The 22,205-nt window shown below is 40.6% G+C and overlaps 1 protein-coding gene across 3 annotated transcripts in view; it reads right to left on the minus strand.

Annotated features, from left to right (window-relative positions):
• The window catches only part of LOC107561693 (probable JmjC domain-containing histone demethylation protein 2C), a 17,766-nt gene extending 2,146 nt beyond the window's left edge, over positions 1 to 15,620 (minus strand). Inside the window, exons 1-20 of one of the 3 annotated variants that reach the window (XM_016246168.1) lie at positions 15,500 to 15,620; positions 15,273 to 15,404; positions 14,930 to 14,971; positions 14,726 to 14,840; positions 12,741 to 14,527; positions 10,739 to 10,893; positions 7,833 to 10,351; positions 7,114 to 7,288; positions 6,577 to 6,806; positions 6,322 to 6,474; positions 4,240 to 4,329; positions 4,000 to 4,124; positions 3,422 to 3,518; positions 2,889 to 3,046; positions 2,510 to 2,800; positions 2,026 to 2,194; positions 1,823 to 1,913; positions 1,106 to 1,236; positions 900 to 1,022; positions 278 to 417 (exon numbers count right to left, since the gene is read on the minus strand). In XM_016246168.1, the coding sequence (XP_016101654.1) occupies positions 278 to 417; positions 900 to 1,022; positions 1,106 to 1,236; positions 1,823 to 1,913; positions 2,026 to 2,194; positions 2,510 to 2,800; positions 2,889 to 3,046; positions 3,422 to 3,518; positions 4,000 to 4,124; positions 4,240 to 4,329; positions 6,322 to 6,474; positions 6,577 to 6,806; positions 7,114 to 7,288; positions 7,833 to 10,351; positions 10,739 to 10,893; positions 12,741 to 14,527; positions 14,726 to 14,840; positions 14,930 to 14,971; positions 15,273 to 15,404; positions 15,500 to 15,511 (6,735 nt within the window). In that variant the 5' untranslated portion in view covers positions 15,512 to 15,620. Of the gene's footprint in view, positions 1 to 277; positions 418 to 899; positions 1,023 to 1,105; positions 1,237 to 1,822; positions 1,914 to 2,025; positions 2,195 to 2,509; positions 2,801 to 2,888; positions 3,047 to 3,421; positions 3,519 to 3,999; positions 4,125 to 4,239; positions 4,330 to 6,321; positions 6,475 to 6,576; positions 6,807 to 7,113; positions 7,334 to 7,832; positions 10,352 to 10,738; positions 10,894 to 12,740; positions 14,528 to 14,725; positions 14,841 to 14,929; positions 14,972 to 15,272; positions 15,405 to 15,499 lie in introns of all 3 variants that reach the window. The other 2 variants (XM_016246167.1, XM_016246166.1) reach the window with 2 other exon arrangements.
• Positions 15,621 to 22,205: the final 6,585 nt, after the last annotated feature.

Below are 22,205 nucleotides of genomic sequence, written 5' to 3' on the forward strand. Positions count from 1 at the left end.
AATTTGTTTTGTTTTTGTGGGGGGGGGGGGGGGGGGTTGCCTATTAAAACAGCAATACATGTTTAGTGGACTAATTTCATCTAGATGAAATATAAAGCTATGTCGTCTTCAAAGCAATGAAAGCTAATGGATGGTTTTAGGAGCATAAACGGAGAACAAAGGGCCCAAGACTGAGCCTTGTGGCACACCATACCGAACCAGCGTTATATCAGACAACTCATCCTTTACTAGCAAGTAAATAAGCTCATAAGCTTTACATGATCAAGTAGTGTAGTACCTTTTGTAGAAACTCCTGGATCTTTTGTAGGTCTTTACTCATGTAGATGTGCCACAGAGCACCTGGCGTCTCATTAGGGTCTTTCAGTCGTTTCTTTACGCTCTCATCCTGAACTTCTCCTTCCAAGAGCTTTAATACCCCTATTACAAAGGGTTTGACAGCCAAATTAATGCAATCTTACACACAAATTATTGCTCACAATATTCCATAAAAGTTTTTATGGTGGCATTTTAAAGGACACCAATAAATGTTTTATTTTAGCAATTTCCAAGACTGTAATGACGCAAGTATACTGCTCTAAGCCCAAGTGGCAAATCTCAAGCCTAGTAAACAAAAACATTTTTATTTTCATTCATCAACATTCAAATAACTTTAAAAGAGGCATTATTATGGCAGCAATGATCTCATAAGAAGTCAAGGAATGATTTTGCACTGATGTGCAACTAGTCATACAATTTTTAAAATCCATATACAAGATGTTTTTGCATGCAGATCCACCTCCCTTACAAAGCAATTCATTGTACTGTTAAATAATGTAATGTATATGCAAACCTACTAAGGCAAAATAAATATTTTAGAGGAAAAAAATCAGTGGCACAATCTCATGTTTTTGTCCATGTACCTGCTTTGGATGGGGCTCCGTTTCCTTTGGCCACCCCAACATATACCAGAATACTCATGGTGTCTGAGATTTCAACATGTAGATTACTGGTCCCGAAGTCTTGTGCTGGACATGTTGTTACACCTGAACAAACACAGGAACATAAGGTCCATTGCATAACAAAGAGCACTACAGCACTGTCAGTGAGTACAGGAAAGAAAGAATACCATGGGCGCAGCAGAGGCGAGGACCAAGGTCGGGTCGAATGAAGAAGGAGGGCAGATGTGAGGCCAGGTTCAGATGAGCCTCGGGGTCTGTGTACTGTGGTACCGGCAAAGACTTCATCACATCATGATATCTGAGGTGAGTGAAAGCATTACATCATCAAATTCCTTTGTCTCAAAAATATCATCAGTACACACCAAGATATGCTATTAAAGCAATGTGATTTTTTAAATTATTTTTAATTGTATTATTATTACTTATAATGAGTACAATTCTGTTTATTTTATAATTGTGTAATTTAAGGTGACTTGATGGTTTAAATACAATTTTTTGAGAACTCGTTTACAGTGAATTCTTTTATTTTTATTTTTTAATTCCATTTCTTTGTTGTTCAAATCAAGAAATAATGTAGAATCTGATGGACCTGTGTGCAAAATAAAAAAGCAACCCTGCATTTTTCATTCATTTGAAGACTGACAGTCATTTAACATTAAAAATCTATTTCTCTATGGAGAAATTCATGTGTTTTTGTTTCTGGAACTTGTTGCACTCTTTTACTGCATGCCTGAGTTCCAAGCTTGAGAAGAGGTTTATTCAAATAGTGGTGAAAGTATATTCAAATCGAGGAAGCATTAGCAGTACAAAGTGGTATTCTATGCAAATTCTAGTGAGGTCTGAAAGACAACATATGCTTCAAATTATTCCAAGGGCAGCAGTACCTGGCAGGCATGAGGGCCAAAAACTCCTCCCCTGATGGCCAGTCTTTCAGTCTGTACACCACTGACTCCCCTTTATCAGATTTAGGTCTCTCTGTGGGTTACATACACAACAATGCAAATACAATTTAGTGCACAGAGTCAAATAACAAAATCATATTAAGCAAATTAGAATAGAATGATAAGTACAGAAATGCTGGACTCACTTGACACATCTTCAAAACCATCCCAGAACTCCTTGACCTTGGAGTTTGTGACGCTCCCATCTCTGCAATTGTAGAGGTCACTATGAAGGCTGGAAAACTCACGGCTGAATTGCTCAGGCTTCCACAGATTAGCCTTCAAACTCTTGTGCAATCCGGACACCAGCACTGGCTAAAGAGACATCGCACCAACTACAGCTTCAGAATCATACAATATGAAGTTTCTTTTTACATTTAAATTGTAAATAAAATGTTTTCATACAAGAAGCCATTCCTAATGTCTTTGTTTCAAATAACCAAAATCAATGGTTACTTTTAAGCAATTAAATCCCAAGAGGTTTCATCCTATGTCAATCCTATTTTAAATTTTTTTTTTACAGAAACTAAAACTGTAATTCAGTTTAACTTCCCTTGACAGTATAATTTCCCATTCACTCTGTACCTATAGAGATATAGTTAATACTCCACTAGCGTGAAAAATACAAACCTGCTCTTGTGTCCAGTTCTCTTTGAACAGTCTTTGGTTGCCTTGGTGACGGTGATCTTTGAGCCAAAGCAGCCGGTGGTTTCCTAGCCAATCGTGAGGGACTACGGTGTGGGGATCAGCCAATGGGCTTTCATCAAGCATCACCCCCTGTGGCTGCTGCTCCACCTCCCCCTCTGGCAGCGAATCCTGATTCAGCCCCACCCCGGCCATCTTTGTGACGGGAATCTTATTTTCTACTACAGAAGCAATGATGTCATCCAGGATGTTGGGTACGCGAGTATTTTGGGCTACCTAAAGAATAAAGCATGAATAAAGTTTGTTACAAGTGTTACGATCATTATCTTATATTCTTGTATTTATGAGTCTGTATATATCTAACCTGTTCGGATAAGTTGTAAACTGGTGCAAAGACACCTCCGGTAGACCCAAGACGTAATTTCCCAGCTGTGGAGGTCAAAAGGTCACGCAATGTTGATCCTTGTTCAGGGCTCGTGGACTTCCTACTGTGAGCTTCCATACCATCACACCCTGCCTTTTCTAGACAAATAAGAGGAAACAACATGTCAAGTGCATTTTATTCAGAAAGTACACCAAATTTGCCAGAATTGTCTCAAAATCAGGCAAAACGGGAAGTTACCCGCGGCAAAAGCAAAGTGACAAAATCACAGAACACATTTGAGGTTTAATACACTATGTGGAGGAACATATTTTGGACCAATGAGATTTCATGGTGGGCAGGGCTGCCTTCATGTTTTGAAAAAATACAAGCAACCAATAGTGTGTCTTATTGCACATTGCTTGTTGTGGACATGACTGGTTAGCAAAAAACTCATATTTAAATGGAAGAGATGCTAGAGCAGAATGGATGAATGATGTGTTTGGTTTGGAGTATTTGTGTAGGTGCTTCCTTACCTCTTTTCTCAGTGTGCGCTTTCACTGTGACATGCGAGTTCTTCTGCTGATCTGGGATCTGCCGGCTCTTCAAGTCACTCTGATCTCTGTCTGAAAGCTGATGTCACACCAAACACTCTTTCATAAAATGTTATTCATTCAACTACACAGCTTCACATGCATCTAAACATTCCTGTAGCCCAAGCAGAAGAACAGAGGATGTCCAATCCTGCTCTTGGAGGTCGAACGTCTGCAGAGTTTAGCTCCAACCAGCTTCAACATACTTGCCTGGAAGTTTCTAGTGAGTCTGAAGACCTTGATTAGCTCAGATGCGTTTAATTAGGTTTGGAGCAAAACTCTGCTGGACAGTGGCCCTCCAGGAGCAGTCTTGGACACCTCTGCAGTAGAGCATTGCGTTATCAATGCCAAAGATATGGGTTTGATTCCCAGGTAATTCATTTACTAATAAACGTTATACCTTGAATGCAGTGTAAGTCACTTTGGATAAAAGCGTCCGCCAAATGCATAAATGTAAATGCAATGAGGAACTTGCCAGGACATAAATAAGCCAAATGCATAATGTCAAGTTGGCATCTTACTGGTGAGAGTCCATTGGTAGTGGCCATGCTTGGGTTGTGGGTTTTGCTGTCAGTGCAGGAACAATGGGATGGGAATCCAAACTTTTCTCTCACTGAGTGCATAGACCTCTGCATGTCTGCCAATACTTACGAAAAGATGGCAATGCACAATTTTACTAATAGGTACGCAGTCAAAGGTGACAGAAAACAGGATGTGATGTTTAGATACATATAAGTACACAAACCTACACCTATGCTTACCTGTTTCAGGGACAATCTGAGTAGGCATTAAGTTCTTAAAGTCATGTGGCTGGTTCTTCACGCATCGTAACCAGACATACAGTTCCTTATCTGTATGACAAAATATACAAAATTGTTGGAAAGAGAAACAGCCAAAAAAAAAAAACTGCCGAAAAGAACAGCATACTGTTTTGGATCCTGGTGTCCCCATATGGCTTTTTAGTTTAACTAGCTTAACCATTAAAACTGAAAAACGGTTTTCAACCACGTTTTAATCAATGAAGTTTTGACTTTTTTTACTTCCATTAAACATTCACAAATCATGGATGATTGTCATGTTTTAAACAAACTTGAGTGCATGTCATTAAAGTTGGACTCCACAGTATTTGTACATGAGACTTGAGTAAATATTGCACCAATGATATTGAACCAAATAAAACGTAAATGAAATGCATCACAGGGAGTTCACATATGTCCAAGAACAGTACCAAAAGTATTAAAGACTGACCGTCGGAAGTAGTAAAATCGGCAAAAGACAGGTGAGATGGCAGGTTCCTGAGATTTACGTAAGCGATCCAAGCGACACTCTCTGCACTTCTGCACGTTGGGCCCAAACTCTGCACACGAGTCGTCTTGTAAGAATGCTTCTCTAGTTTGCTTGAGCTTCCTAACCTTCCTCCAATCTTTAAGCACAGAGTGAGGGATGCCATCTGAGACAGAAATCTGAGCTGCGTACACATTTGTAATCTCAGTGTCAGTCATTGTCATGGCTTTCGTTCTCGGTTCTGAATGCCATGGTGAAACTGATACTCAATTACATTTTTGGCAAAAACACACACTATGCATAAATGTTCAGCCAGTTAAACAGCTTGCTTAAACAGAACTGCTATACGATACAACACTGAATACTGCAAATGTATTTTCCCATTCATATTTTCTAGGCATTGGAGAATAATCTTTTATAAAGACCATCCAGGTCTGCGATGACATTTGATAAAAAAAGTAGTATTAAAAAAAGTTGAAAAGAAAAAAGTGAAAAAGGCCAATATAAAACAATATAAACATATGACTATGACTGTATTTGACTCAAAATATAATTGACACTCATTCTCTGCGAAAAGAACAGCATACTGTTTTGGATCCTGGTGTCCCCATATGGCTTTTTAGTTTAACTAGCTTAACCATTAAAACTGAAAAACGGTTTTCAACCACGTTTTAATCAATGAAGTTTTGACTTTTTCTTGAGTTTTCCACTATTTTGTGGTAAGAATTTCAAAAACATTTCATATAGATTGCACTCACAAAGAGAAATTTATGAATGATACTATTTTAAAATAAAAATTACAGTGACTAGAGAAATTAGATTTTAGCAATTTAGATTTTAATTTTATATATTTTTTAAAAACAATTTCCATCACCTTTCTTATCCGGAAAAATCACAATTTTTTAATTTCTTGATTTTTCCATATTTTCCATGATCATGCGAATCCTGTTAGCAAGACCATGTTGGTCGACATGAAAAGAACAGCATACTGTTTTGGATCCTGGTGTCCCCATATGGCTTTTTAGTTTAACTAGCTTAACCATTAAAACTGAAAAACGGTTTTCAACCACGTTTTAATCAATGAAGTTTTGACTTTTTTTTGAGTTTTCCACTATTTTGTGGTAAGAATTTCAAAAACATTTCATATAGATTGCACTCACAAAGAGAAATTTATGAATGATACTATTTTAAAATAAAAATTACAGTGACTAGAGAAATTAGATTTTAGCAATTTAGATTTTAATTTTAGATATTTTTTAAAAACAATTTCCATCACCTTTCTTATCCGGAAAAATCACAATTTTTTAATTTCTTGATTTTTCCATATTTTCCATGATCATGCGAATCCTGTTAGCAAGACCATGTTGGTCGACAAACAATACCAGCTAATTTTTTTACGTGCTAGACCAAAACTAAACTAGTGTTAACCACCTTGGACCAGAATGGAAAGTCATGTTGGTCTAAGCTGGCTTTTTACAGAGAGGTGAAATGAAAAGCACATCCCATAGGTAAATTAGGTTAAAATCCATAGGAAAATCTGTGATGTATTTGCAACTGACCTTTGGCTTTCTTATTGTCTCTGGCTTTGTAGCAGTCCATGCAAACTACGAAGCCACATTTGTGACAAGCCCAGTGCATGTTGAAGAGAGTGGCCTCACATGCATCACACATCTCCCTCACACCTCTCACTGCTCGCTTCCACATGATCTGAGCTGGAGAAAGGTAAAGAGAAAGAAGACAGCAGGGAAAGGTGAAAAAGTCAAAGTGACAAGGAATAAGAGACTTTGTGTATTTGTTATTCCACACAAACATACTCTCTTTCTTGACCCAGCTGAAAGCAGTGTCCTCTGTCTTTACGAGCTGGCAGAACTTGTCTCCAAGGAATGCGAGGACGGATTTTGATGTCTCAAGGTCCATCTTTCTCCTCTTCTTGTCCTCCTCGTCCTCTGAGCTGCCTGTCCACACCGTAACCGCCTCCTCATCTGTCTGCTCAGACACCGAAAACCCATTCACACGGATAACGCCGTTTTTACTGTACGACAGACTGAAGAGAGAATGGGAAGAATTAGTGTATGCATAAACTGTGCTGTTTGACTGATGCTGCGATTGGATTTTAAAAAGACAAAAGTTCAGATGTTCTTACTTCCATTAAACATTCACAAATCATGGATGATTGTCATGTTTTAAACAAACTTGAGTGCATGTCATTAAAGTTGGACTCCACAGTATTTGTACATGAGACTTGAGTAAATATTGCACCAATGATATTGAACCAAATAAAACGTAAATGAAATGCATCACAGGGAGTTCACATATGTCCAAGAACAGTACCAAAAGTATTAAAGACTGACCGTCGGAAGTAGTAAAATCGGCAAAAGACAGGTGAGATGGCAGGTTCCTGAGATTTACGTAAGCGATCCAAGCGACACTCTCTGCACTTCTGCACGTTGGGCCCAAACTCTGCACACGAGTCGTCTTGTAAGAACGCTTCTCTAGTTTGCTTGAGCTTCCTAACCTTCCTCCAATCTTTAAGCACAGAGTGAGGGATGCCATCTGAGACAGAAATCTGAGCTGCGTACACATTTGTAATCTCAGTGTCAGTCATTGTCATGGCTTTCGTTCTCGGTTCTGAATGCCATGGTGAAACTGATACTCAATTACATTTTTGGCAAAAACACACACTATGCATAAATGTTCAGCCAGTTAAACAGCTTGCTTAAACAGAACTGCTATACGATACAACACTGAATACTGCAAAGGTATTTTCCCATTCATATTTTCTAGACATTGGAGAATAATCTTTTATAAAGACCATCCAGGTCTGCGATGACATTTGATAAAAAAAGTAGTATTAAAAAAAGTTGAAAAGAAAAAAGTGAAAAAGGCCAATATAAAACAATATAAACATATGACTATGACTGTATTTGACTCAAAATATAATTGACACTCATTCTCTGTGGAGAAATGAATGGGAGTTTATCATCATTAATACCAATGACAAAGATGTTCTAATTAATAACATTTACTTTGGGTCTAAACATACATCATATTAAAAAGGTGAAAAACTCACTGCTATTAGCGAGTCTCTGTTGAGGCTTATCTTTTGCACTTTGCAAAGTTCCATTGGATTTGGCCTTTTCCTCTTCTTCCTCCTCCTCCTCCTCTGCTTTCTTCTTCTGGTGGTCATTCTGCTTGATTTTAAAAGAGGACTTAGTCTCTCGTTTAAACTTCCGTCCTGATCCACCACTCTCGCTTTCATTGCCGGAGTCTCCTCCACTCTCGCTGTCACCGCTGGACTCTAATGGCCGTTTCTTGCCTCGTTTCTCCCTCTCAGGCTTCATATGTACCGAGGTTGATTGTTTTTCAATAGATTTCTTGTCCTCCACGAAGGACTCCTTACCCTCCAGCTTGCCGTTTCTGTCCAAGACAGGTTTCTCATCGGCCATGACAGATTTTTTGTCCTCTGAATTGAAACTTAGAGCATTATTATTAGACTTCCTATCCTCTAAACTAGATTTCCTGTTGTCTTGAGCAGTCTTCTTGTTCAATATTTTGGACTTTCTGCTGTCTAGGGAGGAATCTTTATCCTCCTGACTGAACCCATTATCCACCAGTCCGTTAACTTTCTGTTTGATTGGCATAGAAGTGCTTGTGCTGGTCAAAGTTACAGCTGTCTTAGTGCCATCTACTGTTTGGGAGACTGTGCTGCCTTTGTCTTGCTCAGAATGCCGGGTCAGCCAGGCTTTTTTCAGTTTATGGTAGTTGTTCTGACCGGATTGAGACTGGTTGGTTATGGCCGAAGCAGGTGCCTGCTCATTGGTTAGCAAACCTTGTTTGGTTGTTGGCACAGGGCTGGAAGTCTCTGATGCTAGTCGGAGACATTCAGAAGAACTAGTGTTGAATACAGACTCTTTTTCTCTTCCTGAAGCATGTTCAGAACACACAGGGGGTGTAGTGAGCGTAGTGCAAGACCTACACCTGCTATCTGAGAGGTGAGAGATATGTTTCATAGCATTTGAGGGATGTGTAGTGTGTTGAGGCTGGATCGTATGCATGTTATGTCTAGATTCAGCAGTAGCTAGTCCAGCTCTGTGTTTCTTCAGATGAGGGAAGTCTCTAGAAGTGTAAAAAGAGGTGGGAGAGGACTCCATCTTCGGTTGAACAGCACCACTATCTCTCCTCTTGCAGTATTCTGCGATTAGGCATATTCTAGAGTGTGCAACATTCACATTTATTAAGGGGTGACTTGGCTGAGCTGAGTTAATAGGTTTAGTCGTCATGTTTATGGGTGTACTGAGATCTCCCGTTTGGGCTGTCATGTTGATGGGATGAACAGTATCCAGAGGGGTCCACAGGATACCTCTCTTATGCTGAACACTGCCCTCCTTTGAGTGTGGGTTGGACAAACTTTCCAATGGTCTTATCTGGCCAGACTGCATCTGGGAAACTGAGCTGTCAGACACTGTGTAACTTATTGTTGTATGTGTGTGGTTTGTTGGACGTACAATGACTGATGCAGTGGCTGACTGTGGTTTGACTACACCTCCATTTGTTGTGTGCCCACCACCCACTTTCTCTCTGCCATACATGACTCCACACCATTGGGTATCGTAGGGTTGCAATGGCATTGTTGTTTTCTCTGGCACAGGTCTTTTCCCGTCTAAGGTGACATGTTTGAGTTCAGGCAACAAGGTGGGTGGCCTCTGTTGCTTCTGACCTTTTCCTGGCAAGCTCATTGACTGAACAGGTGTGAGAGTAGGCGGGGACCATCTGCCATGTCCAAAGTCTTTTGAAACCACATTGGTTGGTGCCGGAGGGTGAAAAATAGGGGCACGGTGGAGTAAAGGCACGTTGCGTGGAGAAGAGGAGACAGAAATGAGAGAAGAGCCAGTCCCCCTTCTCTCCACAGCTGCTATCTCTACTGCTTCCAAGGAAGATGCTTTATGAGCCAGTTGCTCTGTGATCTTTCCCAGCAGACCTTCTTCTTTCTCATGGTGGCGTTTAACAAGAGGCGGAGGTCTGGCTCTCATTGAGACCTGTGAGCTGGAGGAAGTTAAGATAGGGGCAACTGTGTTGCTGGCACTGAGCCTCTCATAGAGTTCTTTGTTGGCTGGCACTCTGCGCTGTGGAGGTTTGTTCTCCACGCTGTTAGACAGAGACGCATAGTAGCTGCTTGGCGTGAGGGTTGGGGTGGGATGGGCCGACTGTGGCCGGGGAGGTAGAGTGTGTCTGAATACATGCACATCTCTCTCTCTGTCTATCTCTCTTTCCCTCTCCTTTGTAGAAAGGTCAGATGTGGGGTTTCTAGGGTATCTTGGTTCCCTAACCGAGCCCAGTTTAGCAGTGAATGGTGCCACCTCACTGCTCTCCAGAAGAATGCGGCGGTTCTCTTCCTGGTAGCGGTTAGGTCTCTCGCCTGTGAGATCATAAACAACAAGTGGCTGTTTGGTACGACTTGGGGACGACTCAAGGGTGACTGGACAGTACGTCTGCCCATTTTTGCCCACTGCTGTGCTGAGATGCTCCTGTTCAGACTTAAAGTGAGTGTGGATGAGTGTGCTCTCAGTGACAGCTCTTCTATCCAGCTCTCTAGAAACAAGAACAGCAGGAATGAATGTGGAAGAGAGCTTGCTGAAGAGGTCAGTATGTCTGGTGAGTAAGATATAATTGACCATGGACCATAGGAAATTAATTCAAAATTAATGCATACAATTAATGCACACCCGAGGTTGGTAATGGGAGTTTTAATAATTTAATGGTCAGGTCTTATTTTGGACCATCATTACTAGTTTGTAAAGTATGTGGTGAACTGATATGAAAGTGTAATGCTGTTAAGGGAATAGGAAATGTTATAGGAAATGGATAACAGCCAGCAGCATCTGTCAACCCATTAGAAAGCAACAATGTTGTGTTATTTAAGGAACAAAAATTATATAAAGTGGAAAAAGTGTGTGTAGGAGTTAGCTGAAAACTTACTCTATGGTTTTGGAGGAGGGTGTGCAATGCTGAGTGCTCCTACACACTCTCTGAGGGTCCGCACTGGAGGGTCGGATGGGCAGTGGGGGTTGCAACCCTTGACCATCTGCATTACTAACAGGGGTGGGCTGAGAAATCCAAGGGCTTGGGGTGTTCTGTTACCACACAGACAAACATAGTTTCACACAAATTTATAGGACCTGTTTTGGTTTGATATAGAGATGAATCTCTATCTAACAAAGGACATCAAAGCTTAGGGAGATAAAAATAAATAAATAAAATGAAACACAATGTGCAAGGACGCAAGTCAATCCCTTCCTACATAAGAGAACTATTTGAGCGTACACTCTCACACACATTGAGAAACACAATCTTCTTTATTTCCATAGTACAAGTAAAGACGAATAGTGGCTTATAGACGACTCAAGGATGCCCTGATATCACATGAATAATAAAACAGAGAAGGAGGGGGGAGGGGGTCTGCTGCCTGGATGAATTTTTTTCAGTTCATCATTCTTTTCACCACTTGCTGTAGCTTTCTTTTTCATTTTCTTGTTCCCTAGTCTCCTGTCCATCTCTATTCAGCCTGTCACAATTCAAACAACCCACTGCAATATATGTTCATGATACCATAACCTGCCTCTTGATGCTTTATCTCGGCTTAAAAACTAAACCAGACAATAGTACACAACCATCATTGACTTGCATGACATCCTTATAAAATCCAGAGGAGCCAGGATAATACCCATTATGTCTATAGCAGAATTAGCAGAAGGGGATCTCTCTTCCAGTATGCACACCTCAGGGGATATGCTCTGCTTCGTCTAGACGTCTCCCTGACAATCAGAGGTTTAGCTATGATCTCATATTAAGTACCATAACAACTACACAAATATCATCATCTGTATACACAACAACACCATGAATAACACAAAGCATGTGCTACCAGTACAACTTGTTGCAGTGATTACAATCTATTTTGACTCAAAGAGCTGAATTAACATTGCTTTATATTCTGAAATGTAAAATAAATATTTAATGAAAGGAATATAAAACATCAATTTGTAAATGCACCAGTGTGCAGGCATTTTTAGTGTTTTATACATAAGATAAGATGACAAAGTAAAACAAACTGACAAATACAATAAAACAAATATACAAATGAAATGAAATAAACAGTGCTGTCATTTTTCCATGAAGTTCTACTAACATTACTGTTCAGGTAAGTAACAGTCTACAAAAGAAATCTAAAAGTAATCAAATGTAAATGAACACTGCATAGTTTTCAGTGTATGTATTGATAGATTAATGCTTATTAAAGCTATAACGTTATTCAGATTAAGAGCAGATTTGCATTTTGATGGCCCAAAAGCACCAGTCTGTCACTTTAAGACAATATATTGACACACATCGGATTTTCTCCCAACTGTTCTCCTCCACTTAAGACATAAACTATGTTTAAGTAAATACTCTCCTTAGCTGGCCATTTTGACATATTTTTGTGTGTATTTGATCGTTTGGACATGCGCCCGAAGCTCAAAGTGTAATTTGTTTGTCCGTTTTGGAGCGTACACATTTCAACCTAAGGAACAGCGTCTCGTGCGGATTGTGCTTTCAAAATTGTATTATCAAGCATGTCCCGCAATTTAGCAACAGTAAAGATGGCATCCTACAACAATCACCGATTGAGCTGATTCTGACGTTAAGTTTGGGTTTTAGGGAGGAACGAATGCGCAGTGAAGGGTAAAAAGTTGCGCAATACGAAACGCAGCTACTTTTTAATAGCTTTACCTCATGTCTTCTTCTGTATAATCCTTAGAAGCCAAAATCGAAAAAAAAAAAAAAAATTAGCTTAATAAAACAGCCACAGGCTCGGTACTCTGGTCTTTCATAATTTAGCCCCGGGACCGATTAAATAGCGGGTTTCGGTACCCATCCCTAATCTTAACTGACTCCAGAATCTGTATGAATGTGCATGCTAGAAGTGTGTGAGGCCACTTACACTCCTCATGCTGCTGTCAGAGATGCCAGCACCATCTGGATGTGTCCATTTGGATGCTTGCAGGCCAAGTCCAGGGTAGCTATGGACTCCGTTGGGGAAAGGAGGCCACAGGAGGGGATAGAGTCCAAGAGGTGCCAGAGAAGCTGCACCAGAGGTCTGGCCCAGGAGAGACGGGTTCCCTGGAAGGGCTAAAGGATGGTGGGGAAGTCCCAGGGCTCTGATACGAGGATGTCCAGTCAAGAGTGTGGCAGACGTGGACAGCGCAGGCAGGAGGGACGGGAGGAGGTGCGGATGAGGGATGGTTGAGTGGGGTGTGCTCAGGGAACAGAGGGGAGGCTGGGAGTGGAGAGGAATGGGTGAGAGGTGTGCAGGGTGAGGAGAGGAACTAAGTAGCTTGCTGTGGGAGGAAACAGGCGTAAGGCTGGGAGAGCTGGAGGAGGGAAAAGGCGTCTTAAGGTGTTGTTTGGGGTTTGGGGGAGTGTGAGGGGGCTGAATGTAGGTGGGGTGGGCCTCAAGCTCCGTCCTGATTAATGCAGGGTCTCTGTAGATAGTGAAGGGCTCCTTCCTGTCCACAATGAGGGGACTTTTGGTGGACTTATCAGGAGTAGGAGTGCGATTAGGCGTACGGGGAGGAGAATGTGTTGGGGTTCTGGATCGGTTTGGGGTTGGAGAAGGGGTCTGAATCAGGACTGGAGTTGTGGAGCACGTCACTTTGGGATTGGGTGCCATTTTAAGGCTGCTAAGAGTTCTGTCCACAGATTTAGTCAGAGGAGCTCCGTCCTTCAACAGGCCCACCTCTAGAGATGCATTCTGCTTCTCCCTGGACATCTCCCGTAGAGTCTCAGGTTTAGAAATGATCTCAGGAGAGGAGCAAGGACTGGTGTGCACACTAGGCTTGTGGGTAGCTTCCAAGGAGATTACAGGTCCATATTCTGCATTAACAGTTGCTGGCGAACAACTCCGTTTAGAATCCACATCCTCCTTTTTGTTGCAAGGTACGACTGGAGAACGAGGTGGTGCTCCTCTAGGCTCCTCTTCTACTGGGACTGCAGTGTCACTGCTGGAGGTAATGGCCTCAGAATGGGGAAATTCTGACCTCCTGACCTCTGAATGCTTAAACTCTGACCCCCTAGACTCTGCGTGGGTGAACTCTGACCCTCTGACCTCTGGATCATTCGTTGACAACTCGTGCTCACCCTCTGCTTCTTCACACTCCAGAGGTGATGCGTGTACCAGCACGCATGTGGTTTCCATGGAGACCAGCTGCTCACTCTCTTGGGAAGCCAGAAGCGCAGACACAGCCTCTGAGTCCTCCCGAGACGCCCCCTCACTCCTGTCCTCTATTTCTGTCATTACTGCATCACCTTTCTCTTCTGATTTCCCACCACTAACAAGAGCAACAGACTCCAGTGCATCTGTGCTCCTGAGTGCTCCGTTGCAGGATGCACTAGGGGAATTGGATGGAGAAGTTTTTCCCATTTTCTGAGTCTCATTCTCTCCTAATTGTTTGGGGGAAGGTTCCCCGCCTCTATGGGAGGGGTGAACCTCACAGTCCAATGGCCTCTTTGAAGTGTAACGCTGTTTCGACTGTCTCTTTGATCCTGAATCCAAGGATGAATCCTGCACTCTGCAGCTGGAATTTTCGGAATCGCTGTTCTCTGACAGGTCGGACACACTGCCTGCTTTCAACCTCTTTAACCCACATCTATTTCTCTGCTTGTCATATTTTTCCTCATCTTCTTTCCTCCTTTTTCTCTCACCATTGCTGTTTTTAGATTTGGAAGAATCTAAGAAAATAACAGATCAATAATACTGATTTAGAAAAAGTTACACAGCTACTGTACATGTAATATTCTCATTGACACTTTGAAAAACTCAGCACTTCGTATCAAGCTAATGCCATAAATCAGAATCCAGCTAAATGTAATTTAACACAGGTGGAGCTCCTAATATCATCATTATCATTATCCATGGCTACAGCTCACCTCTTCCCTCATCACTCCTCTTTTCGACCCTCATGCCTTCTTTTTCATCCTCTTCCATGCTGCAGTTCTGTGTGGTCATCTCAGAGTGCTGCTGCACTGGCCTGGAGCTGCACACCTTCAGCAGAGAGACAGAGTGTGTTTTGTAACTAGGGGATGGATATGTACACTGCTGTTATGCATTTGGAAATATTTTAAAGACTCTACCTGGTCATTTGTTGTAGTGTTGTTTGATATGCTTCCTGTGCCCTGCAAGCAGATTTAAAAGGTAAAAGAGGTAATGAAGACACAATCAAACATTTACTTTATCTAACTGAGGACATGTCATAAACTTCTACCCCTATAAGTTAGTACTAAAGCTAATTATAAATACTGAAACTTTAAAACTTTTTTGTGCATCCTACCCTAACTGAAAACTTTTTTTTTTCCAATGAAGACATGCCCCAAAAATATCTCCAAAGAAAGGTTTTTTCATATTCGCCATACTTTTGGGGACAATTTTGTTGTGAAATTAGTATGTGCACACATACTCGCAACATACAGTACTCACAAGAAAAATCCTGTTGATCTTGGTGATATGTGGTTTGCGTTTTGAGTTGTCTCCCATCAGCAAGGAGTGGGTGATATCATCTAGCAACATCATCTGAACCAGCGACGGATCTACATTCACAATCTCCCGAACCTTTTGAATATTAAAAAAATCCTTCATGTAAAACACATTTTTACATTAACTTACTATACACAGCCTGATATATATGTGTGTGTATGTGGCCTCACCTGGTCAGTCATGACAGCTACAGTTCTGTTGTTCTGGTCGTGATGTGTGATGACTCCAGACAGCCACTGGGTTTTGGACTCCTGTCTGAACACTTTTACTCTCAGGCCCTTTAGAGAACAAGCACCTGTCGCATAAAAGCAAATATCACACATATCAAAGAACTACCATTCATAACACTGACCTAACAAAACAATGACCCACCAATCCTCAAATCACCATTGAGATCAAATCATAAACACACTCATGACACGTTAGTTCGTGCATTAATCAAATCCTTATTCGATCAACTTGGATGAGCCAAGTTTGACCCATAAAATAAATATAATACAGTATGATGTGGCAGCATTCATATCAATGCACCAGTACTTCACATCATTGCACCATAAGGTAAATAAATTATACAACTTAGCAGAAGAATTAGTTATGATTAATATGAATAAAATGAATTATTTATCAAACTTTCGTGTCTTTTGTCATATTTCTGTTGGGACTTTTTTTTACTATATTGCTTTTAACATTGTTTTCATGCTAAAAACACTCAGCCTTGGTAAAAGCCCAGTGATGCATGGCATCTTGTGGCTATTTGCCATCTTATTTAAAAAAACGCTTTAGACTGTAAACTCTAACTGAATGAGCCATATTCAAAAATGTGATGCACATAATTTTGATTCTATATGAACATGGCAACTTAATCGTAAACAGCCACATTCACATTGCATCCGAACCAGACACAATGCAATGCATTCTAGCAAGCAATTTGTCTGTAAATACCAGACGACAAGACGTTCAAAAGCAATCACATATCTTAGCCAATAAGCAAGCGCTGTCTCACACTCATCACAAAGTATTTAAATACAACTTTTGTCATGGAATGCACTTGCTTGTTCATATGGATATCACAGTTTGAACATTCTTGTTTCCTTTATTTTCAAGATCCGAGGTAAACGATACTATACAACTTAGCAGAAGAATTAGTTATGATTAATATGAATAAAATGAATTATTTATCAAAATTTCGTGTCTTTTGTCATATTTCTGTTGGAACTTTTTTTTACTATATTGCTTTTAACATTGTTTTCATGCTAAAAACACTCAGCCTTGGTAAAAGCCCAGTGATGCATGGCATCTTGTGGCTATTTGCCATCTTATAAAAAAAAACGCTTTAGACTGTAAACTCTAACTGAATGAGCCATATTCAAAAATGTGATGCACATAATTTTGATTCTATATGAACATGGCAACTTAATCGTAAACAGCCACATTCACATTGCATCCGAACCAGACACAATGCAATGCATTCTAGCAAGCAATTTGTCTGTAAATACCAGACGACAAGAACACACACACACACACACAGGCTCAGGTGCAGGGAACAGAAATCTTTCACAGCAATGCTGTGAACTGTTCTGACTTCCAACTGACTTCCATCCAACTGACAGAAAAAAACAAACTAAAGGAAAAAATGATGATATCACTGATTGTGCTGATGTTTATCCAGCATGACACACTTATCAATGTGTTTTTTTCCCCCAATTATCTGGATTGGCTTGTCTCAAAGTATTTAAGGCTTTTTATCATGCAAAACCACATTTTCTCTTGCAATAAACAGTTAAAGGGTTAGTTCACCCAAAAATGAAAATTAGCCCATAAATTACTCACCCTCAAGTCATCCTAGGTGTATATGACGTTGATCTTTCAGACGAATCCAGTAGGAGTTATATAAAAAATTGTCTTTGATCTTTCAAACCGTTTAATGGCAGTCAGCGGGTGTTGCAGTGCATCAGTCCAAATCCTTAATAAAAAGTGTCTCACACGGCTCCGGGGGGTGAACAAAGTACTCCTGTAGCGAATCGATGTGTTTTTGTAGGAAAAATAACCATATTTAAAACGTAATAATCACTTTAATCTAGGTTGCGCTCAATGTTGTACACGGAAGCAGCTCCGGGGGAATGACGTGTGAGGTCAGCTTTGCGCATGCGCCGCTCGGAAGTGACGCACGCGGAAACGCAGGGGAGAGATCAAAACAAAACAACGGTCAGGAATTAGAAGTACAAAACGAGGATTTGTAAAGAAGAATGTCAGGGGATTTCGATATAAGCCAAGAGGAGACTGGTTTTCCTTTGCTAAAGTAAGGAAACTTTGCTTCCTTTGCTCCTGTTAACAACCGTTTGTTTTCACGAGACTCACCGGCGCATGCAAACTGGTCATTAGCATGCCAACATGATAATTATTTGGTCTAAGCTGGTCATTAGATGGTCTTTCATGATTTAAGTGGGTCATTAGCTGGTTTCAGATAGTCTAACATACTCTAAGATGGTCATTAGCTGGTTTAAGCTAGTCTTTTGCTGGTCAACATAATCATTAGCTGGTCTAACATGGTCTAAGATGATCATTCGCTGGTCTAACAGTCTAAAATGGTCATTAGATGGCCTAAAATGGCCATTCCTGATCTAAGCTGTTTAAGCTGGTCGTTTATTGATCATCAGCTGGTCAGCATAATCATTAGCTGGTCTAACATGGTCTAAGCGGATCGTTTGCTGGTCTAACAGTCTAAAATGGTGATAGGATGGTCTAACATGGTCTAAGATGGGATAGTCATTTGCTGGTCTAAGATGGCCATTCGCTGATCTAAGCTGTCTATTAGCTGCTTTAAAGGGTTAGTTCACCCAAAAATAAAAATTAGCCCACAAATTACTCACCCTCAAGTCATCCTAGGTGTATATGACGTTGATCTTTCAGACGAATCCAGTAGGAGTTATATAAAAAATTGTCTTTGATCTTTCAAACCGTTTAATGGCAGTCAGCGGGTGTTGCAGTGCATCAGTCCAAATCCTTAATAAAAAGTGTCTCACACGGCTCCGGGGGGTGAACAAAGTACTCCTGTAGCGAATCGATGTGTTTTTGTAGGAAAAATAACCATATTTAAAACGTAATAATCACTTTAATCTAGGTTGCGCTCAATGTTGTACACGGAAGCAGCTCCGGGGGAATGACGTGTGAGGTCAGCTTTGCGCATGCGCCGCTCGGAAGTGACGCACGCGGAAACGCAGGGGAGAGATCAAAACAAAACAACGGTCAGGAATTAGAAGTACAAAACGAGGATTTGTAAAGAAGAATGTCAGGGGATTTCGATATAAGCCAAGAGGAGACTGGTTTTCCTTTGCTAAAGTAAGGAAACTTTGCTTCCTTTGCTCCTGTTAACAACCGTTTGTTTTCACGAGACTCACCGGCGCATGCGCGACGCTGAACTCATACGTCATCAGCCCGGAGCTGCTTCCGTGTAGGACTGTTGTCGCAAGCTACATTAAAGTGATTATTACGTTTTGAATATGGATATTTTTCTTACAAAAACGTATCGATTCGCTACAGGAGGCCTTTGTTCACCCCCCCGGAGCTGTGTGAGACACTTTTTATTATGGATGGGTGCTTTTTATTTCACTTCTTTTGGACTGATGCACTGCAACACCCGCTGAGTGCCATTAAACAGCTTGAAAGATCAAAGACAATTATTAATATAACTCCGACTGGATTCGTCTGAAAGAAGAAAGTCATATCAGTGTTTCCCATTCATTAACTAGACTGTGGTGGCCTCTCATATAACATAAAAAGTTATTTAACGTTGTGTTTCATGCCATTGCTTTGGCAAGTATCCGTAAAACAAATTAAAACCGAAAGCGAATAATATGACTTATCAAGTCTGTTTGCGCTGCTTGTTTCAAAGTGAAGCGCACATTGCGCACACGATCGGCTCGTGATCTGGTGTTTTCCACGTCTCAGTCTCTCAGAGCGGCTCCGTTCACAGTGAATGCAGTGAACTCTGTTATTGAATGCGCTGTAAGTTTAGCGCGCGTTTGGGAACGCAACGGCCACCAGTTATGCATAATTTGTACATTTGCATAATTTTCAACATTTTAATGGGCAAATGTTTACAGTATTTCATTAAATTAGTAATGTTTGTAAACCTGTTTTCACAGAAGCTGGAGTTTTCTGCCAACATAAAAGCTCAACTGAAGTTTCCGCCAAAATAAAAGCTCAAGGGTTTATCTCTTGCAAGCATGGCCTAAAATTAACAGACGTGCACAGAGAAAATACTATACAGATACAGCAAGCTCACTGTTGGGAAGAAAAATATAAATATTGGGGTGGGGGTTTATATGAATGTATTTCTGAAGGGAACTGACTACACAAAAGTTTGGATGGCATTTTTCCCCTCTTATCATTGCTGATCCATAAGCGCCACCTGCTGTCAGAGTGAATTTGTGTTCTCATTCAGCCTGTCTGTTTTTGTTTCATGCAGGTTTTATCTTTGCATCTTTGTTTGTATCGTGATTAAAATGCAGTGGTTGGTTGATTTAATTAAATGTTTAGTTGTTGTAGTAGTAGCAACTGCCCGTTTTTTGCAAAAACAGTTTCATGGCAAGGAAAAATATTTATGGCCGGCAAATTTTCTCAAGTCACCAGCCACTGGCAGATCTGAAAGTTAGTTTTAGGCCCTGCTTGCAAGTGTAGAAATTAGGACAAAAGTATTGCAATTTCCCTACTGTAGAGTAAGGTCAAATAATATACCTGGAAAAAATAATAATTTTCATTTATTTCACAGTGCAATTGTTTTACAATATATGGCTATTACTGTCATAGGAATAATAATATAAAATTATTATTATTATTTTATTCTAATTTGTTTGGATTCCAAATTCACCAGTGAGACTGAGACACTATATCACAACTAAAAAGAGGGTTGAGTCCCCTTTGAATTTCGAGAACAAGTACATTTACCAGCTTTTTTTTCTTTTAGTTTGCACACTGTGACTGAACCTGTGTTGGAGCTCTTAATTTTAAACTCTCAAAGTGCACCAGATTTATGAATTTAACTTTAAAATGTACAAAATTTTCTTCCAGGGGAGCATGCCCCCGGACTCCCCTAGAGGGGTCGAGGACCACCCACCCAGATTTTAAAGTAAAATCTGCGCTGTTGCCTGTTGTCTACAGGATTGTGGTTTGCAATCAATGAAAAGCTTACATTTACGCCAAACCATTCTTATGATCTACTATGTTTAAATCATACCTGCAAACTCCTCGTCTTTTAGATAAGTTCATCGTTCTAACAAGCACAGCTACTTTGTATATATTTCTGCTGTTCCATAATCACCACTTAATGTCAGAGAGACGGAATATGAATTTTCAATCATACATTTTAAATCAATATAAATAATGTATAATTTTGACTGATACCTTTTTGTTTAAAATGGTTTAAAGGCTGAAATGAGGTTTATCATTTTTAACTTTTTTGTTTTTGTCAAATCCTGTATTATTTGAACTCTAAATTTGTCTAAATTGTCATTTTTTACAGTATATGGTATCAATATGGTATTAATGACAAACATTATTAACAAGAGCTCACCACAGTAGGGCAACAAGATCTTCTGCTGCCCAGCTGTGTCGGTGTGATCCGTGTGTGTGTAAAGAGTTCTAATAATATCAGAGTGTGTGTGTGTGTGTGTGTGCGTGCGTGCATGTGTGTGTGCGTGTGTGTGTGTGAGTGTGAAAGAGAGCGAGCGGCCATCTCTGATTACTATCTGCACTTGCATAGCAAACATAAGGCGGTGTGTGTGTGTGTAAGAGAACAGACTGCATGATAGAGGGAACGAGAAAGAAGGAGAGCAGGACGGAGAGAGAGAGAGAGAGAGAGAGAGAGAGAGAGAGAGAGAGAGAGAGAGAGAGAGAGTGTGTGTGTGTGTGTGTATTACTCATCCGTGCTTCAGTTCTCAGGACGAAGGGAAGACATGATTTATTCATTTACCCGCAGGCAGGTTTTGATCTCTCTCTCTCTCTCTCTGGCTCAGACTGTCTTTCTTGTCTTGCTCACACAAACATACACAGTCTCTCTCTCTCTCTCTCTTCCCCGCTGTTTCGGTGCCTCTCTCACCTCGCACTCTATTTCTCTCTTTGACAAACACACACACACACACACACACACACACACACAAGCAGCTCTGCTTCACTGGCCTTCAGGAGGAGGGGTAGTGAATGGAGGAGGAATGAGAGAGGAGATAATAAGATGGGGGGATGAGAGCGTTATGTGGGCAGGATGAAGGGCAAATTGATCTAATGATGATGGTAAGGTTAATTAGTGTTAATTAGTGTGTTACAGCGTGGCTTTCTTTGATTGGTGGGCTCATTTTCCAGCTTTTAAAGTTCACTAAACAACTTGAAATTCACTCACTCTGTCAATCAAGACAAACACACACACACAGTCAAACTTTCTCTGAAAACAAAAGCAGCTGTGCATTTCCCTCATACATATGGAACACACACACACACACACAACGCGATCATAATCTCATTAACTACTAAACATAGACACATAAACAAACAAGATTTAAACTTGACAGAGCACATACACACACACACACACACACACCTCAGCTGACCTAAACGCATGAGAAATGAGATAAAGGCATGAATAGAGAGAAACACAGTGACAAACACACTCCAGAGGACGTGGCGCACCGCAGGACAGAATGAATATGACACTGAGAAGATTAGATTTATTCTTTATCTAATTTAGCAGCACATTTGGATATTTTAACTAAAGATAATCTGTCACTGTGAAGGCTGTGTTAACGTTCATGTCTGTCTTTATGACAGCTACTTTATTCACAAGAGCATGAAATTATCTCCCTTTATGATATTAATATTGAATCC

The sequence above is a fragment of the Sinocyclocheilus grahami genome, unplaced genomic scaffold, assembly GCF_001515645.1.
Source record: "Sinocyclocheilus grahami isolate Dianchi unplaced genomic scaffold, SAMN03320097.WGS_v1.1 scaffold787.1, whole genome shotgun sequence".
NCBI lineage: Eukaryota > Metazoa > Chordata > Actinopteri > Cypriniformes > Cyprinidae > Sinocyclocheilus > Sinocyclocheilus grahami.